The sequence below is a fragment of the Rhipicephalus sanguineus genome, chromosome 5, assembly GCF_013339695.2.
Source record: "Rhipicephalus sanguineus isolate Rsan-2018 chromosome 5, BIME_Rsan_1.4, whole genome shotgun sequence".
NCBI lineage: Eukaryota > Metazoa > Arthropoda > Arachnida > Ixodida > Ixodidae > Rhipicephalus > Rhipicephalus sanguineus.
In genome coordinates this window covers 72411334-72433242 of record NC_051180.1, presented here as the reverse complement: position 1 = coordinate 72433242, position 21909 = coordinate 72411334, and the positions used below count along the sequence as shown (strand labels likewise).

Here is a 21909-nt window from a genome sequence, read left to right as displayed (position 1 = left end):
CACGCGCACACACACGCGCACACACACACACACACACACACACACACACACACACACACACACACACACACGTATATGAAGACTGGTCTGGAAGGGGTTGCCTCAGGAACTGGAGGTAATTAAACATATCTGATTGTCATAATTAGTTTTTTTTTGCTGCAGCACACCTAATTAGGCTTGGGAGCATTATTATCAGAGCTGGGCGAAACAGATATCAAATTAACGCATGTCTATGTGGGGGGGGGGGGGGGTAGCTCACGGGAGACCGTTCCTCCACCTTACACTGCTACCGTGCTGCGTGCTTCACGTAGGCCTGGTAATTTTGTTCGTTGCTGGTCTTGCATATCAGTAAAAGCTATACGCAAAGGAATCACTCAAAGTATTTCACATTGTAATTATGACAATCACTAGTTATTCTTATCAATTCTTGTGGTGGCTTACAGTTTCCCTCTGTCGCTCCTTTGCATGTGAATTAATGTATTTGCAAACAGTGAAGTACAACAGAGCGCACCAAAGTGAAATGGAAATGTGGTACAGCTGTATGAGGAACCCAGGGGCGTAGGCAGAATTTTTTTTTTTTGGGAGGGGGGGGTGGAGGAATGGCAATTTCTTGATCTGAAGTTGGTGCCGGGCAGGTAGATGTGGTCGAGTCTCATTTTGTGCTCTGCATGTCACGGCAAAGAAAATTTCTAGAGGGGGGCGGGGGCACGGGCCCGGTGTGCCACCCCCTGGCTACGCCACTGGAGGAACCCACTCTGATGTGCTGGGACGTATCCAGGATTTTATTTCATGAAAGGGTGGGGGGATGGGGGTATCAGACCCCTTTGTATTATGTACGTCCGTCTGTTTCTTGTGTGCGTGTGCATTACACACATCCAAAGTGAAAAATTTCGGGGGGGGGGGGGGTTGGGGGTGTTTGAAAACCCTATGGTGTCCCGAACACCGCGGTCAAGGTACTTATATCACGGCTTTAATTGTGCATGTTCGCGCCGTTTGGTTTTCGCCAAGTGGCATAAAAACCGCGTACTCCTTCTGTTCTGTACTCCGCTGCTCGCATACGAATGAATGCTAGGATTAGCACATGTAAAAGAACATTACACGCATGTATGAGTGCGCACGCATATTTGCGGTTAGGGAAACAACACTCACCCCAGAAATTATGAAACGTGTACAGATGCCGGTGCCTGAAAGCAGACATACTGGTCGAACCTGCAAATCACACAAAACGGTATTTCCTGGAGCAGCACTGAAAGTACAAGACACACAAAAACAAAGCATGACTCGCTCTGTTCAAATTAGCTCCACTTGCGTTGCGCTAATGGCTTGAGCAACAGGAGCACCAAAAAGAGCTCAGATTTGAATGAATTAAATGAGCTCAGATTTAATTGACTCCGCGGTACACTGTATTCTGAAGGCAGGTCGAGGTTATAAGCAAGAGCAACGCGAAGCAAGCTTGAAATCGCTGAAATGCGCCTTGCCATTTCCGTTTGCCTTCGCAAGGCAAAAAAAGGCGAGCCACCTACGCACGCAGCCGAAATAGCAACGCGAGAAATTGCGTTTGTGTAGGTACATCTAAACCTGCTCACAGCCGGAGGCAGCGCTCCGTTCCCATGACGACCTCTACATTTCCATGGCAACCAGAACTCGGCGCAGCGTACGTTCTCTCTGCCGCAAATGAGCCGCATGCCTCTCAAGTGCCCGTAGCAACTGCGGCACACAAAGCCTGTTTGGAGACGCGCCAGTGGTTTGTGTTTCTGCCGCAATGAACCGGGTTGAAACATCAGACGGACAAAGTTTGTGTAGTTAGCGCGCGTCGTACAGGGCGGCTGACTCTGGGTTTCAAAATAAGAATGGTCAGGCGCGTGATCTCAGTATTTATCTCGCCATACGCGAACGCGACCTGAGCGTATAAAGACAATGAGAAATATTTTAAATACGCGCGCGCTCGTGTTTATTTAAGGATATAGAGGTAAGCGTGAAAGATATGCCGTCGAACGTTGCGAATCGCCCATTGCAGAGACGCAACGGGCTTTCACGGTCTCTGTGGAGCCATGCAGCCTCGGCTTTTGATGCTGGCGCATACCCTTTAATCACACCGCGATTTTTGCGACCTGTTGCGGCTCCAGTCCCACACAAGCTGTGTTCACGGTCCGTTTTACTTGGTGAAACGTGCGACATCTAAGTAATAAAAATAGCGGCAGAGCTGGCAAAAAGAACCAAAGTATATTGTGGCCAGCAGCCAGGCCTGTCATTCCTGACTCGCTGCACTGCTTGTACTGCTGTCACACCAGTGATAATGAGGAAGCAGCGCTCCGTTTCGAGTTTTCAACGGCCATCTGTAAACTGACGGTTTCGCAACCGCTTCGTCATCAGCGTTGACGACGGGCGCGCCTAGTAGTGTGTGTAGGGAGTGCCAACACGGCTGTCAGAACTTTTGTAAGGGGAGCACTTGCTCGTGTTCTGGAACAAGCAAGGGAAAATAACGCCGGCGATGACTGACGATGTTGCATTTGTGTCTCGAAAATAGACGGCGGGTGCCGTTAGATGTTATCAATAATGAGCTTTTGTGTGGCATGCGCCTTAGTGGCTACGATAAGTACTGTATGACTCTGTATGAAACTTGTAAGCGACTAAAGCTACGTGGTATTTGTGTATATGATCCTTCGGTAAAAGATGTCGCGTAACGCCAAAACAGACGTTAAACAAAAGTTAGGGCCAGCATTTTTTGCTGATGCGTTGCGCCCGATTATACGCTGGTCTTATCATCCACAGCTCACAGTCGGTTTATCCTGTTAATGAGATGGAAGCGTCGTCGCCAAGTGTAAAAATCGAGAAAAGGAATTAGCATCGTAAAAGGGATCGTTACAATATGCCAGCCCAGTTCACGCGCGCTATCTTAACGTTATAGAAGTGACGGTGCTCCAAGAAACCGGAGGACCCAATTCCTTACTGTAGGCATATGTAGCGAAGAAAAGACAGAAGCTGTGTACATTCGATATAAGGTCGCGGGTTCGAATCCTTCTGGATGGCCAGCTGCGCCGTCAGGGTCATGCGGACATCCGATACACGTTGTGCTTCTATGTCACAGGTGAAAATGGGGTCAGCAGCACTGGGCGTGATTTTGTTCATTACGTTTTACTTGTGACGACGCTCACCGTTGCCATGGTATCACTTTCTTTTTGCACAAACGCGCGCCTAAATATGGATAGTATTTCAGGCACGCGCAGACAATCGTTCACAAAACGGAGGTGATCGCAAAAGCGTGCTTCACCCCACGAAGAGTCTTATTGTGGAGAAGCCACCTTTACCGACTCTGGTTACGCACGCATTCATGGACAGCTTTAACTATTAATTGTCGTACATACAACGCTGTTTGCGATTCCCACTAGTTCATTCGACCCGCCGTGGTGGCTTAGCCCGTAAGGTGTCGCCCTGCTAAGCTCGAGGGTGCGGGTTCGAGTCCCGGCCACGGCGGCAACATTTTGCTGGGGACGACATTCAAAAAGAACACCCGTGCAAGTTAAAACCTCCCAGGTGGTCAAAATTAATCCACAGTCTCCCATTCTACGGCGTGTCTCATAATCGTATCGTTGTTTTGGCACCCCCCCCCAAAAAGAAAACCGAGCATTTATTATTATTATTATTAATGATTCATAATTCGTTTGCAAGTTATTCAATAGTTCACACTGACACGAAGCGCTGACTGAATAGCTCGTTTGAAGCAGATATAGCCGTGATTCTTAAGCTGAATCACGGGTAACTGTACCAAAGCCAGTTATAAACTATCGTAGTGTTTCTGGCCCTTTCATGCATTTGCCATTTGTCTTTATTCAGTGCTCCCACTATAGGGTAGCAAAGCGGATTTTGTTGTTTTTGTTTACTTTACAGTCTTTTTCCTTTCTCCTTTTTTCTGGCGAATCCACTTTGAACGATTTTTTTTACGGTGACGCGGGAAATTTAGACATATACTCATTCACAAAGTGTGCATGGGCGTTCAGGTTACTTTTGCACTTCAGTTCACAAAACGGTGGTTCGCTTAAAAATGTAACTGGAACAATGGTGCGCGTTTATCGAAAGTTTGATGGCGCACAACTCTAAATCCGCTCTTTAATTCGCTCCCGTTAGAATTTAATTTTAAAACGGATTATGTCGTCGCTGAGCGGTCTTGCAATCTCACCGACTACAGTTCGTCAGTTGCAACGCGTACCGTAATGTAATTACATTACGACATTACGTAGTGAATTTTGTTTACCTAGTAGATTATGTATTTCGATTTTTCGAGTCATATCCGTCGCTTCGCATAATCTAACTCAAGGGCTACAATAGTTCTATCTGTCGCAGTCTAACTTTTTTTTTTAAATTCTGTATTGTCTAAAACATGAATAAGAAAAACCTACATTATGTTATTACGGGATTCTGGGGCATGTGATTTATGGGACGTATGCGTTTTTTCAACGGCGCGCCATGGTAAGTTTATGGTGTTCGAGTAGTGCAAACAAACGTAGGCTGAAGGTAAGAAAAAACAAAAAGAGCAGGATGCTTACATATCGCATAGCTAGAGCCGCATCGACAACGTGATCCAGGAATAATCTCTCCTTGGCGGGCGGCGATCTCGCGGTCGTTTATATTTCGGCGCCTTGTCGACACGAAAAATTCAACCAGCCGCGCCTCGAAGTCACACCAGGCCTGACGTGGCGCTTGGCACGCGTCCACTCACACACTCGGCGATTCCGTGCACTATAGCTTTTTTGTGAGCGAGCGGGTGGGCTGTGTATTACCACGATCTGAGGGCGGCAGGTCACCCATCCGACGTATACCCGTCCTGAAACACTGGCTAGGGTGTCTAACACGCGTAATGCGATAGTTGTGGGTTCGCTTCCCACCGGCGGCAAGTTGTTCCTTTCGTCCACTTACGTTTCCCTTTATTTAATAGCTACTACACTTTAATTTAGTTCTACGCTATCCGAAGGTTGTAGTTTCGGTCTTTACCAGCGGCATGTTGTCTTTTCGTCTACTTTAATTGCTTTACATTTATATAATAATTACCGCGTTACAGTTAAAGACTACAAATAATGCCCCGACACTTTCATTGGCTTCATTGTCTCCTGGTTTCATTAGGCTGTGCATAACAAGGAAAACGAATCCTTGGTCGATTCCTCTTCCTTCTTTTTCTACAAATAACGTCACCCATGCTTCCCTTGGCCTCCGTTGACTTCATGTTGTTGCATCAAACAAAAGTGTTTCTTCGACCCATTTCCCATCTTTCGTTCATGCGTGTAGGCTTTTCAGTGGTCCTTGAGGGACCCACAGGAACAACGAACATTGTTTGAAAAAAAAAATATATATATATATATTTTCTACTATATTGAGCCTTGCATGAATAAACGTACGCGTAGCGGGCTTCACGCTTGCGTAGCACTGCACGGAACTACAGTTACTAAGGTGGATCGCGACACAGCGTCCGCCTTGCTTTCGGTTCCGCTCCCCTGCATGCACAGAACGACCGGCTCGACTATAACGACTGCAAAACAGCAGAGATCACGGTATCTCTTAACGTCTTGAGGCACTCATCCATGCACGCGTTTGTCACTGCATGATCACGGTGTACGTCAACAGATAGGCATTCGCTTGAGATTTTAGTAAACGATCTGATGAAGAACGAATTATTACTTCTTCTTCTTTTTTTCTTTTTTTGCACATTTGCCCGCAGACATTCATAAATTCCCTCGCTTCGGGATAGCCAATGTTGCACGGCTGCATTAATGGGACAAACAGGGATCGCGTGTGCTCAGTCAGTCGGATCCCGATGCTCATGATTGCTCAAGTTTAGGACTATAAATTCACGAAAGAGAAAGGATTGGGAGAAATATGCGACAATTTTTATATGATTTCACTATGAACTGTTGAACGTAGTGTGTCAGATCTGTTAAACCGATTGAATGGAACGTCTGCGTGCAGGAGTTTGAAACTAACTGAGAAAGTGCTAAATTTGAGCAGACAATGTAGGAGCAGCGGTTAGCTCACCTACGCCGAACATGCTTAAATACATACATTTACGCTGGGACACTTTGAATATGTATCGCTATTTGTCAGATTGTACAGAGTTTTAATTGAAGCAGCTGTTAGAACGAATTTGTTAGCATGCCTTGGTGCGCTTTTATAATCGACATAAACCTAAGCGGTCAGAATCAACCCAGAGACTTCGATAAGGCACCTTCGGATGCTGATGCTCTTGGCTTTGAACGCACATTAAATTGACCGACTCGATATCTTGGCACGACATAGGCCGCGTAATTGCAGCATGTGCTTCTGAAGTTAACACCACAATAAGTTTATTCTGAGGGAAATGTTAATTAACCTAATTTGCGTAAATGCTATCGTTTAGAACTAGTACTAAAGTAGAAACATAGTGCAATGCGATCTGCTTGAAAGAAATAAAAAAAAAAACCTAACCTCTTGTAGCACTTGGAGGACTCGAAAAGAAATTCTTTAACGCGGAACACGCAGTAGTACACGACTGATCCGCGAGCATACGCTCCTGCCTTGCGTGGATAGAAAATATTCATGAAGTGGCGGACTTACTTCAAGTCTTCCGTAGCTGGATGAACACCGCTCTGCGACTGTGCTTCGAATGCGCTCCCACCGCGCTCTGCTCTGCCTCGCAGTTGCGGATAAGCTGCGTGCTTATTTCGGGGAGTTTATTTTGGTTCCGCGACCCTCCCCGAGCATTCTCCGCCCGTGTGCTCAGCGTTTGGCTTTTTCGCCGAAGGCTTGCGAGGGTGTGCGACACCTTGGTCATGTGGTAGCAATTACCGAACGGCAACAGAGTAACCGGTATAGTGATCGACTGCATAGCTGCGTGTGCTTTTCGCTCGATTGCGTCACAACTTACTGCAGTGAAAACACCGACTCTCTGCCTGCAAGGTCTTGCAGCACGCTTTGTGAGGTATTGAAGGACACGCATTTCTTTTACGAGTGGAGCGAAGTTGTAGCGTCGCGGTAGTTGCATGTATCGCCTGTTTGCACGTTCAAAGGGCGTTCAAATCGCGCGCCAGAACTTGTACATCTGTACGTGGTTGTGGGGTTGTGGTACGAAACATCTCGAACGCCCTTCGAGGTGTAGTGCGACGCGACCGCGGAATTTTAAGGCACCGAGGTATTCCGTAAATTATGAGCTCGGCGGCTGAGGAACGGTTTAACATTGACGCCGTTTTTACACGTTGCATCGACGAATCACGCAAGCGCACGTAGTGGACGCCTTGAACTTCAAAGGCGCCACCGGCGGATGTCGTCAGCGAACGACGTTTCCGTTCGCAAGCTGCGGTCGCATCTGCACGCATCCGTGCAATGCGGTGCCCGTTGTTCGCCTGATGCTGATCGCAGCTTTTATAGGCTCTTTAATTTCGAATTTACCCGTTTTTGGGAAGTGGCGCTCCATTAGCTAACATCTCTTTGATGAGCGTGCCTTCTAGCGCTATCGGAGTTCAAGGTGCCGCCAACGTAGCAGTGACGGTTGTGCGCGAGCAGACGAAATCGAACGTGTTTGATTTCAGAGGGCCGCTGTCACAACCGATGGGGAACCCCGTCAAGCTTTTCTTCTATGCTGGAGGCATATTCCTGACATACTTCTACTACGGAGTGTTACATGAAGAGATGTAAGTCCATGTCTACACTCTTACCATCTTTTTTTACACGTGTCGTTTAATTCTTCAGGATGATGGGCACCATTCAATGTCGGCATATGCCACAGCATAGCTGCTAGTAACGCTTGTTCATAGGTGTTGTTATTTCTGCTGTTGTAGTGTGCTTGCTAATGCTACCTGCATTTTTGAGCGCTCTCTTAGATGTGAATTCACTCGTGAGATGTGAGCGTGTGGGACTTAGAAACTCGAAATGCGGCGGCTGTCCGCACCATTCATTCGTGTGTGTTTGCATTTTTTCTTACTCTTGTAGAACCCGGACCAAGTATGGGCCCAAGAAAGAAATGTTTGTTCATGCGCAGTCGCTGCTTTTGTTTTCGTGCGTCATGAATGTCCTCTTTGCAAAACTGAGTGAGTCTCCGTGGTTTGAATTGCTTATTATGTGTTAGCCTGCCACATCTATGTGAACGTAGGCAGAGTATGAAATCATATGAAGCTGGCATTTAACACAGCAGAAGATTTAGATACCTGAACTTTAATTGCCCACTGCAGTGCTTTATTGCTTACTTTTGTTGCTTTATCTTGCTGGAAATATGAAGAAAAAAAAAAGGCATTGAACATATATTTGAGATACTCAGAACTGGAAATAGATAATACTGATAATAAATGATACAGATAACATGCATAGCGTTGATGTGCACACGATTCTGTTGCAGGAGTGAAACTTTTCCACAGAGCATGTTTCCTTGATGCACCAATATTTTTTGCTTCGGTTTGCCTTGTCAATACATACTTGCACTTAAATCAATCTAAAAAGACAGGGCGTGCAAACAAGGACACAAGAAAGAAGTCAGGACACCACAAACGCCGTTTGTGGTGTCCTGACTTCTTTCTTGTGTCCTTGTTTGCACGCCCTGTCTTTTTAGAATGAATACTTACCAACTAGCTCAGCTCTCTGTTATTCTAAACTTAAATCAAGCATGTAATGTGTCAAGAATTACATATTAAATCTAAATGAAATTTCTCACTTGTTTATTTTGTTACCTGACTCTTGGTACTGCCTGCACTGCCTTGAACAACACGCATATTTGTTTTCTGTTCTAGTGTTATCCACTTTCCTTAAGCAAGGAGTCGATACAACAAGGAGATCCTACTACATGATATCATCTTTCACTTACTTAGGTGCCATGCTTGCAAGCACAATATGCTTGCAGTTTGTGAACTACACCACACAGGTAAATGCTTGTCGTTAGTTCAGCAATTGTGAAATAATGGGTCCCCTAGTGCTGGCTTTTGTAATTAATTATAGTGAACACTTAACAGGGGTTTGCTATGATTGTGTGTTGGGAAGCCACTGCATTGCGAGTGCAAATGTGACCCAGCTGGCTTCTCAAAGCTTTATGAAATTGCAATAATTATTTTGATCTTTCTTTGTTTTGCTGTGTTGAGAAATCTAGCCCAGTATTATGTTAATAATTCCTATCACTTCACCTTATACTGCTCACTGCTGGCTGATACCAGGGATGGCTTTGAACACTGTTGAAGTAGGAGAAGTAAGAGAAGCATTATGCTGTGGAACAGCATCATCATCAGCCTAACTGCACACATTGCAGGGCAAAGGCCTCTCCCATGTTCCACCAGTCAACCTGGTCTTGCGCTTGCTGTGGCCACGCTATACCCGCAAACTTCTTAATCTCGTCTGCACACCTAATTTTCCTTCTCCCCCTCGTGTGTTTGCCTTCCTTTGGAATCCAGTCTAATACTATTAATGACCAGTGCTTATCTTGCCTATGTGTTACATGCAGTGCCCATGCCCATTTCTTCTTGATGTTGACTAAGATGTCCTTTCAGAAAAGAAGATGAGGATGACAATATAAAATTGCACAAGTTGTTTATCTGGGCAGTGTTACACACACCACTGGAAGGCAGGTGTTTGCCAAGATGCAAATGACAGCTGACACACTACCCTGCATAGGAAGGCGAGAAGAGCGTGTACGAGAGAAGACTGTGCATGTAATCCTGATTCTCACCTTTACATGTGAGATGGTGGCAAAAAATTCAAGGCTTTCGATATCATGAAGTGAGCCTTGGTTAAGCACTTTTGAGATTGCCAATTTCTCAGAGGCATCGAAACAATGAATCCAAGGGCAAAGCTTAGTGCCTAAGATACCTCATAACGTTAGCCAAGCATGACAAATTGGAGTGCCACTTGGCGCTCGATACAAAATCTCCGATTGAGGTGTTCTGGTCATTCAAGTAATACGAGCTCCACTGTCATAGTATACGGTTCCCCAGTTGTCATTGTAGGTGTCTATGAGACTCCCCATGCAATACAGGCAACTGTTCTTGAATGTTACATTCAGTTGAAGGTGATAGTGTGACCTGCTTTAACAGCTCAGCTGTTGAAGCTCGCCGTAATTTGTCTGTCAGAAACAGAGGTGATCAACATCGTGTACCGGCACATGCTCTCTACATCCTCTTCTTCATCTTCCTCCTCTTCTGCTTTGCTCTCAGAACATGTGCACCGATTTCTCCGGCGTGGCCTGTAATAACTCTGACGGGTGAGAGAACGAGTAAAGACAGAGAGAAAGAAAGAGATACGATGAAAGAGAAAGAGAGAAATTCTTGGCAAAAAAACATTCTTCACAAGGTGGGATTCTCACCCGTGTACCCTCAATTCGAAGGCAAGCGTCCTAACCACTTGGCTATCCAGGCACACGCAGAGCATAACATAGCCTTGTATAGCATAGTGTAGCAAGGGGGTGGGAAAGGGGAGTGAGTGTGAGGAGGAGAGATGTGATGATAAGGAGGAGGGGAGAGAGTAAAGAATAGTATAGAAAGAATGCGAGAGAGAGAAACAGAGAGAAAGAAATGCAGAAAGAGAATCAAAAGAAAGGGAGAGAAAGAAATAGAGTGAAAGAGAGAGAAAAGGATAGAAAGAAGGAGGAAGCGAGAAATAGAGAGAAAGAAAGGGATGAAAGAGGAAGAAAGATAGAAAGAGCAAGAAAGAGAAAGAAATAGAGAGAAGGGGAGAGAAATAAGTAGATATAAACAGAGAGGAAAAAAGACAGAAAAACAGAGAGAAGAAGAAAAGAATTAGAGGAAGAAAGAAAGAGAAAATTTGCAAAGCTTAGCAAAACAGCAAACGCCAGGACTATATAGGTGCCCATTAGCTCCGCTGTCTCTTCAGCATTGCGCTTCCAGTGCAAGCGGCGCTAATTTTTTTTACCAGAGGGGAAGTAGCCATGAAATTTTCTGTATTACTCTGGGAAGTTATTTTGGTGAAGCAGCAGACTGCAGATGTGATCCCTTGCTTGAGACGCAAGCCAACCACAAAAGTATTGGGAACCCACCATAGCGTTAACATGTCATCTCCAATGCGGGAAAATACTGCTGTCGTAGTAAATCAGTTCAAAGATGACGGAAGTGCCGAAGTCTGCTGTTTTCCTTTTTTTTTCGTATCAATATGTGTATTATGAATCATAGGTGGAGGTGTGCAAATAGTGAATATTAGAACTGAATCAAATACAAATACTATAGTCATTCCACTGAATTGAATACGAATCGAATAGTTTTTACATAGTAAGGAAACCATTTCAAGGTAGCCCTGGAATTTCACATTTTATTTGAAACAAATATTCACAAGCTTTATCAAAGGATCATTGCAATTACGTTTAACCAACTGAAAATACCACAACTATGTCAACTGACGTAAGCTTGTATACAGCAGCGACTAGAGCCTTCGAGAGGTTCTGTAACTGCATGTTGAAATGCAGCAGTGACTGCAGTATTCAAGATGGTACTTTGTCATGAGCTTTTGTATAGAATTAAGAATTAAGCAATGTTGAGCCAAACTCCATACAAGCTAAATATGTAATGAAACATAAATTAATTCTCAGATTGGGCCTTAGCACCAAAAGCAGGTAAACAGCAGTGTTGAATACTGTATCCACACGAACAATTTATATGAACACAACACATGCATCTGCTGTAATTCATGTAAACGTGTAAAAATTGCTCATCTGAAGTCTGAAGGTGAATGCAGCCATATTCCCCACCTTCAGTTATTAAGAGATGAAGACAGGAACTGACTGATGCAGTGCAGCTGCAGCATAGCAAAAACTTTACTCGAGGAAGCCTAACACAGTAAGACAAACACATAAATAAAATTACAGGAAACAATACGTGCCTTTTTTCAATGGAAATGCAAGACAAAATAAATTTAAGTGTGCCACCTACATAAATAACTATTATCTCGTGAGATAAATAACATTGGCTACTCGCAAACTTATCGAGAACAATGCCAGTAAATTGCGAAAAGTGTTTGGTGCTAAGCCTACTTAGCATGAAACGGGAAAGAACACTTTCATCCAGTGATCAATATAGTGTTGATGTTCCCATAAAAGCTTGGTCTGCATAAGTACATGTTGGTAATAAAATGATTAAAACAGGAAAAATGATTCCTTGCTGTTCTAACGCGTCATTCCTTTGGGGTTTTCCTATCTGTGCTGATTATTAAATAAATATTCGGTATTCGAATATTTGCACACACCTAATCATAGGTGTGTGCAGTGTCCCCATGGGGGGTGGCCTTATAGCCTAGTGGTGCCCCCTCCTTTACCCCTCTTCCAGTGAAACAGCGATTTCAGCACGCACATTTTACTGCAGTTTCAATGGAACTGCAGAGAAGAGCTTTCCCAAGCTAGTATGTTACAAGCATTTTTTGAAAAACAACCAGCATGTATGTTTTCTGCTTGCAGTACCATCTGTGCATTTTTATTGAAAATGTTTTAAGGGCTCTTTGCCATAATTTTGACTGAAATATGTGAGCGTTCACGTGCTGTTTGCAATATAATGTTACACAAGCGAATTTGCACCCTCTTCCTTCCCCATGGACCATTAAAAAGAGGTAGGAAAGGGGTACCTGGCTTTACCAGTGTGCATGCCTATGCCATAATTACTGCATAGTTGTTCTTTATTTCGTAGTAGTCAATCACAATCATGGCGGTTCCCTTTTTTTTTTTTCAGGTGGTAGGAAAATCCTGCAAACCCATCCCTGTGATGGTTCTGGGTGTGCTAATTGGGGGAAAGCGGTATGCCCTGTCCAAGTACCTCTCCATTCTGGTAGTTGTGCTGGGTGTGGCACTGTTCATCTACAAGGACGGCAAGGCCGCAGCGAAGACATCCTCCCAAGGCTCTATGGGAAAAGGAGAGCTGTTGTTGGTGCGTAGTGTGGAGCCTCGTTGACTTCGCGAGGTGGCGCTGTCACACTTGGTGTTAGTTAAACGGACACTAAAGAGTTAAAGGGCGAGTAAACAGGCTTCAACTTTTATTTTCACGCCTCCCAAACAGGCTTGCCAATTTGTGCAGAAGGCCATAGGCGTGCGCAGGGTTCCCCATTAGGGGGGGCAAAGGTTCGTCGCAGCGCCCCCCCCATCCTACTAAATCAATGTATGGGGCAGATTTTGTGCCCCCCCCCCTCTTAGGTGACTAGCAGGGTCAATGTACGGGGCAGATTTTGCGCCCCCCTCTTAGGTGATTAGGGGGGGGTGGCCGCCCCCCCTGCCCCCCCCCCCCTGTGCACACGCCTATGCAGAAGGCGACGGCAATCACATTTTGCGAATATCGCAGTGCTTTGCGCCATGCAGGTGCTCCATTTCGAAAACCATTGCCGCGCCCCTATCCTGTACCTGACCGGTCCTTTTCGCCCACGCAGTGACGTAATCTTGCCCATGAGCAACATTATGTAGCACCGACTTTGTCGGTTTGTTCTTTGTGGTGATGAAGTTTTGACCATGCAGTCTGCATTTTCATTTTCCTGTGCTGCACTGTGCCATTTTGGTGGAGACCTAAGACTACCGAGACAAGTGGGATCACCAGAACGAAAGCCTCCGAGGTCAAGAGGCATCTCGGGAATCTACCGCTAGGGGAAGGGTGCATGCGCTGTGGCATATTTGTTTACCTTGCCATTGCCTCGCACCTCTCACACCACGCTTCTTCACCGAGCTGCTCTCGCACGAGTGACATGTTGAGGAAGCCTTGCTCGGCCATTGGCTGGCTGCGCACTGGTGACATAATCACCGACATCGTGTTATGTTGCCGAAGTGGGCGTAGCCGTGACAAAGGGCTACGCCTACTCCTCTTCACTGCCAATAAGGGTGGGAAGGCCGAGCAAGAAGCCAAACCCAGCCAAAGTGGGTTGTTCTATACCATGTAACTTCCTTATTACAGCACTTATTTGCAAAATTCTTGCGGCAGCATGTTAACATTATACAAATGCGCAGTTATCTCTCCATCGCAAATTTTGGACTGTGAGGGTGTTTACTAGCCCTTTAAGATGATTTCACTTGTATTAGCAAATTCATTAAATCGCCCTTCCACAAGACTGGAAACACCACTCTTACCGTGAGATGCATGGTAGCGCAGAAAAGATTGTTGGTGCTAAAATCCAAGTGAAACTTGTGCTGGGCGCAGTTGCAGAAGGATGGTGTCCTCTGCTGGTTGGGTTCGTTTTGATGGTAGAGGCGGTAGAAATGCCATAGCCTCTCTTTGTTCTTGTCGGCTGTGTCAAGGCATTGTGTTTGGCAGTGTCAAGAGAAACTGAAAGCATTGCAGCAATTTACTCAGCCGGCAAAATGGCCATTGGATGGTTTAATGTGTTGCGAGATACGTTTTTTGTGGTCATGTTAAAGAGACAGGGTGTGCAAACATGGACACAAGAGGGACACATTGTGCGCCTTTTCAGTTGTTAGTCGGCGTTTGTGGTGTCTTGACTTCTCTCTTGTGTCCATGTTTGCATGCCCTGTCTCTTGAATGAATACTTACCAACTAGCTCAGCTCTCTGTTTTTTTAAGCTTTTTGTGGTGCTGCTTGTTTCTTAAGCTGTCACATTTAGCTCTGCTTAGTGAAGTTTAATTAAAGAAATGACCTCAGAAAAAGGACAGTGCATCTGTCACTTCATGTCAGTACCTCTTACATGTGTTCAGTCAGACAGGATACAAACCCTGATTTAGCTGTTCTGTCTGGTGTGTGATATCAGCATTTGAACATTGTTTACATTGTTTATTTGCAGGGAAAAAATACAAAATTTCCTAGCGGGAGGCATAGACTGAAGGCTAAAAAGCCTTACGAGGGCTTGACCTCCTGTTAACTAATGTGGTCTGCATCAATGGCATTACATATTATACATTTCATTAGTGTGAGATATTTGCTTGGTTTTACATGCTATCATATGCATATATTTTTTTTCTTACATATACCACTCTAAACCACTGTAAAATCCAGGATGCTCTATATATCTTTAGGTCACTAACATTTATACTTGTCTATGCATGTACTAGTGCTGTATTCCTAGGCACTTGTGTTCGAAATGTGGTAAAACACCTTGTTCAGCCACTTTTATATCTTTCTCTTGCAGCTTGTTTCCCTGGCGTTAGATGGCCTGACGGGAGCAGTGCAGGAACGTATGAAGTCGGAGCACCAGACAAAGTCGGGTCACATGATGCTCATGACCAATTTGTGGTCAGTTGCTTACCTTGTCATAGGTAAGTCTAACTGCTCTCGTCTTACCAACGTTATTGAACAATGCTGACTGGTACAACTCCTACTCTTCCGACTCCAAGTACCAGGATGGTGTACATGGCCGGTTGTGCATTCTTTGAAGTTCAGAGTACAAAATGCACTTCTAAGGATGGTTTAGCACGAAATTTTGTGAGGCAGTATGCATGGAAATAACTTTCAAGGCACATTGTATGTATCCAACAGTGTTGTGGAATGGGCGCCTCCATTCCATTCCAGTTCCATTCCGGGGAATTAAACCTTGCCGTGATTCCATTCCTTTCAATTCCTTGGAATGAAAAAACTTAGCCCATTCCCACTCCGGGAATGGCCGGGCAGTTCAATTCCATTCCTGTAATTTCTCAACGTAGGAAAGGCATCTTGATAGTTTTATCGAATCAAGAATGAACGCCCCATAAAGCTGATGCCATCAGATGCATCAAGAAATGCAAAAGTACGCAAAACACGTTACCAAGGTCGAGGGATAGTAGCTTGGTGACATATCTCGTGCAGTACAACCACCCTGCTAATTCCCATAGAAGAAGTTCTCCCGCTACCTATAGTATTTGCATGGTCAGCACGTTTGAACGAATGGTGATGTTTTAATATTGTTTAAGCTTAAATGTGTTAATGCTAAAATGAAGACATAGCCTATTTTTATGCTGACAAAAGTAGTGTTCAAGAAGACTAAGCAGTTTTGCCACGCGTCTGGAGCGGTCGTGCATATGGAGAAAACTAAGATTTTGTTAATGGGGAAGAACATCCTTTACATCTGTTGGTATTAGTTGGAACAGTGCACCGCTCAGGAACCTTGTGCCTTTGCATCGAATATGGAACACTGGGCTGCACTGCTTGTCAGCACTCGCGCTTGTCAAGCACGCCTCTCGAGCATGGATGGGGTGAGGAGAACTTTCTGTATTCGTCTGTGCTGGTATGCCATGTCTTCCTTGTCGCAAAAGTTATTTACGTGTGTCAGGTATTAAACTGCTCGTGAGATAAAGATCAGGCTGTGCATAGAGTATTCGCCACTTTCGTGTGCATGGGGGTATCAATGCGAACCAACGTGCAGGGGTAATTTGTTTCTCCCTTCAGTATCTGCTGGGATAATGCATTTGTTTGTACACTATCTTATGCCTAGGTTTCTCTTTTAAAAATTGGCAGACCGCTCACACTTTTACACCACGCCTACCCTTGGCTCTGGCTAACTAAAGTTGGATCTAGAGAATGCGTTGTGGCCTTCAACTTTGAAAAAACATGTACTCAGGCCTACATGACTAATTTGAGCATGATATTATAGTAGTAGCAATTAAGGGTGTAGCAAAATACGTTCCTCCCCAATGCCCTCTTTGCTTGGCGATGCAAACACAGGTATGTGCCGAGTAGCAGCAACCGAGCAAAAATGCAAGGAAAAAGGATAACGATAGTAATGAAATGGTCCCATCCCAGAGCAGTCGGAGTGCAGGCTGACCAGCCCTTAGCTTGAGAACGCCTGATCTCCTGGGCTAGAGCAGCAGCGGTCGCTCGCAGCTTTCTGAACTTAGAAGAGGCCACCCACCTTTATTTTATTTTTTTCAGCTCAAACAAATGTTTCCACAACAACACGTCTGGCAATTTGTCACTAGTTTTTTGGCAATCACTACGTCATAAAAAGTGCTTAGGTGTGTTCGTGATTTTTAAATGCTGCAATAAAGGTCACAAGCAGCGTGTAGACGAAAACATGCTCTAGTTTCGGAGAAAGTTGTAATTCCATTCCCGTTCCATTCCATGCAAAAGGCGTTTAATTCCATTCCAATCCTATTCCAAATCCATTCCTCCAAGCATTGTCCCCATTTCATTCCGGGGTCGTGAAAATGTGGAATGATTCCGGAGTCATTCCAATTCCGGAGTGGCAACTCCGCAACACTGGTATCCAAGCACATTCACTGATTATCGATTCCACTGTGTGCAACTACTATAGTTGGGTACAACTTAAAAAGTGAGGAGGGGCCCCGCCCAGATGACCAAAATGTAGCAGTTGACTGCCTCCGCGACTAAAGGAATGGTCCCGCTTATACACTCGGCAATGTTTTCCAAAGGCAGGGTCATCAGCAGTCTGGCTCATGACATCAGTCTGGCGTGCGTGCCCATTGGTGCAGGTTTGTGTGCATCCGCCTTTGACGAGAAAATGCCTCTGACTTTTAAAGTTGTACCTGACTATAGATACTTTTCTTCCAGTCACAGAATTCACATGGAGTTTATGGAGAAGGTGAATTCATAGCTGCATAAAGGAAGATGTTCACGCTACGCTCAACAGCCGTGGACGCATGAAAATGTGCTCTTTGAGTGTTCATCAGTTTTTAACATGCATACTGCGAGTGAAGATAACTGACACATTTGGTTAGGGCAGTTCGTACGGTGTGTTGTGTTTTTTGTTCAGGGTGATGGGCGCCCACTGTGTTAGGCCTCCATATTTTTCTTACTTTTGTTTCAGCTCAACTATTTACATGGGAGATCTTGGACTTTGTACATTTTATTCAGAAGTACCCATCACTTCTTACAAACATTTTGCTCTTTACCATCACAGGGGCTCTAGGGCAGGTGAGTGGTTTGACCTCATGTCACAAAAAGTCAAAATTGCATAAAATGTATGTGGTAACACACCCAAATAAACAATGTTTACATACTGTAAAAAAAAGGCATTTGTGGCTCTTTGCTTGCAGTCAGGATTTTTTATTCCAACTTGTGCACAGTTCTTTTATATATATTCAAACGTGGGAGTAGTTTGCAATTCTGCATAATTGGCAAGCCACACACACAGATGTTTAACTCTGACGTATTGCTTGTGGTACTAATAACATAAGCTACCCTCTGTGGTGGCTTAGTGGCTAAGCTGTAGCACTACTAAGTTCAAGGACGTAGTTTCATTTTACCGGCCACGGCGGCAGAATGCGCAAATACTCGTGCGCTTAGATTTAGGTGCACGTAGAAGCCAGGGTGGTCATAATTAATCCAGAGTCCCCCCCCCCCTCACTACAGTGTGCCACATAATCAAACTGTGGTTTTGGCATTTAAAATTCTAGAATTTAATATTTAATACGAGCTACAAACTTGTGGACTAATAGGCATTGATTTACCATACATCACTTTACTTCGGTGTATTCATGTGGGAGGACTATAGTCCTCCATAAAGAAAGCAACAGAATCTCAATAAAGACGGGCGCATGGCAGGGAGACACGATCTCTCCAATGCTATTCACCGCGTGTTTACAGGAGGTTTTCAGGGCCCTAGATTGGGAAGAATTAGGGATAAGAGTTAATGGGAGAGTATCTCAGTAACCTGCGATTCGCTGATGACATTGCATTGATGAGTAATGCGGGAGACGAATTACAGTTCATGATTACTGAACTGGATACGGAAAGTAGAAGAGTAGGTCTGAAAATTAATATGCATAAAACTAAAGTAATGTGGAACAATCTCGGCAGAGAACAGCGCTTTACGATAGGTGGCGAGACACTGGAAGTTGTAAAGGAGTACGTCTACTTAGGACAGGAAATAACCGCGGAGCCGAACCATGAGAGTGAAATAACTAGAAGAATAAGGGTGGGATGGGGCTCATTCGGCAAGCATTATCAAATCATGAATGGTAGTCTACCACCATCTCTCAAGAGGAAGGTATATAACAGCTGCATCTTACCGGTACTTACCTACGGAGCAGAAACCTGGAGACTTACAAAGAGGATTCAACTTAAATTGAAGACGACGCAGCGAGCGATGGGAAGGAAAATGATAGGTGTAACCCTAAGAGACAGGAAGAGAGCAGAGTGGGTCAGGGAACAAACGGGGGTTAAGGATATCATAGTTGAAATCAAGAAAAAGAAATGGATATGGGCTGGGCACATAGCACGTTGGCAGGATAACCGGTGGTCATTAAGGGTAACTGACCGGATTTCAAGAGATGGCAAATGCGTGATGGGGAGACAGAAAATTAGGTGGGTAGATGAGATTAAGAAGTTTGTAGGTATAATGTGGCAGCAGAAAGCACAGAACCGGGTTGATTGGCGGAACATGGGAGAGGCCTTTGCCCTGCAGTGGGCATAGACAGGCTGCTGATGATGATGATGACCTTACTTCAGGCAGTGGGCAGTCTTACCTTTTGTCTGCTAAAGGTGGCTCACCTAATCAATCTAGTGAAAGGGTTCAATGTCATCACCTAAAATGCTTCCCACAACAAAATAGAAAAAAAGGTCCAGGGAAACATTCGCCACTGCGCTTGAATATCATATTTTATCGTAGCCTGCGCACAATTTACAGTTGCCTACACTTTCGTTTGATATTTCTAGCGATCTAAGCTCGAGTTCTTTTTTTTTTTCTCCCTCTCCGCCTGGCATTTATCTGTCTGTGTGTATACATGTTTGTATATATGTATGTATATGTGTACATATATGTATGGATATATGTATATGTGTATGTGCGCGTATGTATTTATTATATATAATATGTTTTCCTTGCTACTGTATCTCCACACACGTCAGTGTTTATTACGTGTCACCCTTGGATGCTTCATTATGTATCTGTATTTCTTTTATGTACACCTTAGTGTTAATGGATTGTCGCCCTTCTGCATTTCGAAATTGTTATCTCCCCCCTACACTAATGCCCCACGCGGGCGCTGTAGGTACTGTAAATAAATAAATAAATAAATAAATAAATATATATTACTCTGCGTTGCATAGTTCTTCATCTTGGCTTTGCTATCTGGAGATGAAACATCTGCTAACAAGCTGAAAAGTTCATGCCGTTCTTCTGTAATGTTTTATGACCCGGAGGGTCCTTGTAGTAGTAATACTGTCATATGCTAACCGAAATATGTTCTTGCTTTCAGACTCTGATCTTCCGAACAGTGAGTGAATTTGGGCCACTGCCTTGCTCAGTTGTCACGACGACGAGAAAGTTCTTTACAGTTCTTGGGTCTGTGATAATATTTAACAATCCTCTTGGTCCACGGCAATGGGTCGGCGTGGTGCTAGTTTTTTCAGGTACGTATCAAGTTGCTGATGTAGTGAAAAAGTTCAGTGATGTGACATGGTCTTTACATTTCGAAGCAAGACAGAAGCATATCTGCCAAGTCTCCCGGATTACCCGGGAGACTCCCGGATTTTGAACGTTTCTCCCGGTTGTACGGGTCATAGGAAAATCTCCCGGAAATCCAGTTTTGGCCCGCGCATCCAGTGCATTGCGCGCACCGTGCGTCACGGTGACGCGAGGTGGGATGTTTCGCGTAGAGATGCGCTGCACGCAATTTAAAAATTGATCCTAAATGTGTTATAGGTTATATCAGCCGTTAATATTTTGTAGATGATGCGTACACACAAATCTATCCCACAAGTTATCTCGCCTTCAAAATTTTGTGTCGACTACTACTGCTTTAATTGGAGAGCCCAGCACTTTTAAGTGCTGGGCTCTCCACTTAAAGTAGCCGTTACCGATGTCTGTCGAGATAGCGTGTTCGCCAGTGCTTGCGACCGTCCCCGTCTCAACGGCGCCCCTTATGGTCCCTTGCCCGACGAAATAACTGGTAAGCAAGGGACGACAGCCCTCGCACGCGGAGCGATGTTATCGCATGTGCCCTTCGCGCGACGGTGACGGCCGGGTCGTTTCATCTCTGCTTCAACCGCGTTCGTCCCTAGCGCTAGCGCGCATTTACTCGCACATGAAACAGACGATGCGTAAGCGATGTTATCGGTTTGGACTCTGTACAGATCAGCGGCGACCGCAAAATCCCGCTGACAGTGTCCATATAATGGCTATTGCAGTACCGCCCCCCCCCGTTGAGTAGATCTCCCGGATTCTGTTTCTCCAAACTTGGCAGATATTCAGAAGTGCTTGTCTTCTTGTAAAACTATCTTTTTTATTGTTCATGTACATTTGTGACACGTAAATTTCATTATCATGTCATGCTTTAGGCAGACTAGTTTGCATTTCCTGCTGTTTGGTTGTGGCGACCCGAGCTTACTTGAGCACAGTTCCCATTTACATGTGCTGCATTCACAGTACACAATAGAAACATTTTTCTAGTTGTACAAGAATGCTAGTCGCAAGAGTTTAACGAGATTCATTCCTTATATAGCTTAGTTTACTAATGGCACAATTACAGTTCAGCACCGCTACAATTAAATTAATTAGCGATTAAAGCATATAGCGAAGGTTTCCTTATGTCCTGGCTACATCGTGAGTGAAACAATGCATGACCTTTCCAATGAAGTTATCTGCATGTCAAGGCATCTTTAAGCTCTTGAGCACTTTGTTGTAAAGGTTGAACAGCATACCACTTAATACTGCTGCTATTTGATTAAGGAATCTTTGTCATGCATTTACAGATGTAATGTCTTGGAGTCATTGAAATTCTGGCCTGTATAAAGTTTCACTTTGTGTTAAAATTTTTTTCTGAAGCAAGTTTTTCTCTTTTTCAGGCCTGATGGCTGACGCCTACTTTAGCAAGACTAGTAAAGCGAAAAAGTAAATGTTACAAAATGGCCACAACATCAGTTGCTCATCAAGTCAACACCCAAGGTCTTAACCATTTCATTGGAATGTTTGTACATAGGAGCACACATGTTATTTAATTTGGGGAAGCATATTTTGTGGAAAGTGGTTTTTTACAGTACCACAGCATGGTGTGTTATTTATGGTATTAAAATAAAAGCTGTATTTAAGAACCTTATCGTTTGTCGT

The 21909-nt window shown here is 44.5% G+C and overlaps 2 protein-coding genes across 3 annotated transcripts in view; one reads left to right on the top strand and one right to left on the bottom strand.

The window, feature by feature from the left end:
- The window catches only part of LOC119393754 (sarcoplasmic calcium-binding proteins I, III, and IV), a 10045-nt gene extending 3389 nt beyond the window's left edge, over window positions 1-6656 (bottom strand). Inside the window, exons 1-2 of one of the 2 annotated variants that reach the window (XM_049415892.1) lie at window positions 6579-6656; window positions 1150-1246 (exon numbers count right to left, since the gene is read on the bottom strand). In XM_049415892.1, the coding sequence (XP_049271849.1) occupies window positions 1150-1198 (49 nt within the window). In that variant the 5' untranslated portion in view covers window positions 1199-1246; window positions 6579-6656. The remainder of the gene's footprint in view (window positions 1-1149; window positions 1247-6578) is intronic. The other variant, XM_037660888.2, reaches the window with a different exon arrangement.
- Window positions 6657-7343: 687 nt separating this feature from the next.
- LOC119393753 (solute carrier family 35 member B1) lies at window positions 7344-21763 on the top strand. The gene is made up of 8 exons (XM_037660884.2): window positions 7344-7655; window positions 7954-8051; window positions 8745-8875; window positions 12669-12863; window positions 15058-15184; window positions 17668-17774; window positions 20060-20213; window positions 21648-21763. The coding sequence occupies exons 1-8, from the start codon at window positions 7456-7458 to the stop codon at window positions 21695-21697; spliced, it is 1062 nt and encodes a 353-aa protein (XP_037516812.1). The 5' UTR covers window positions 7344-7455; the 3' UTR covers window positions 21698-21763.
- The last annotated feature ends 146 nt before the right edge of the window (window positions 21764-21909 follow it).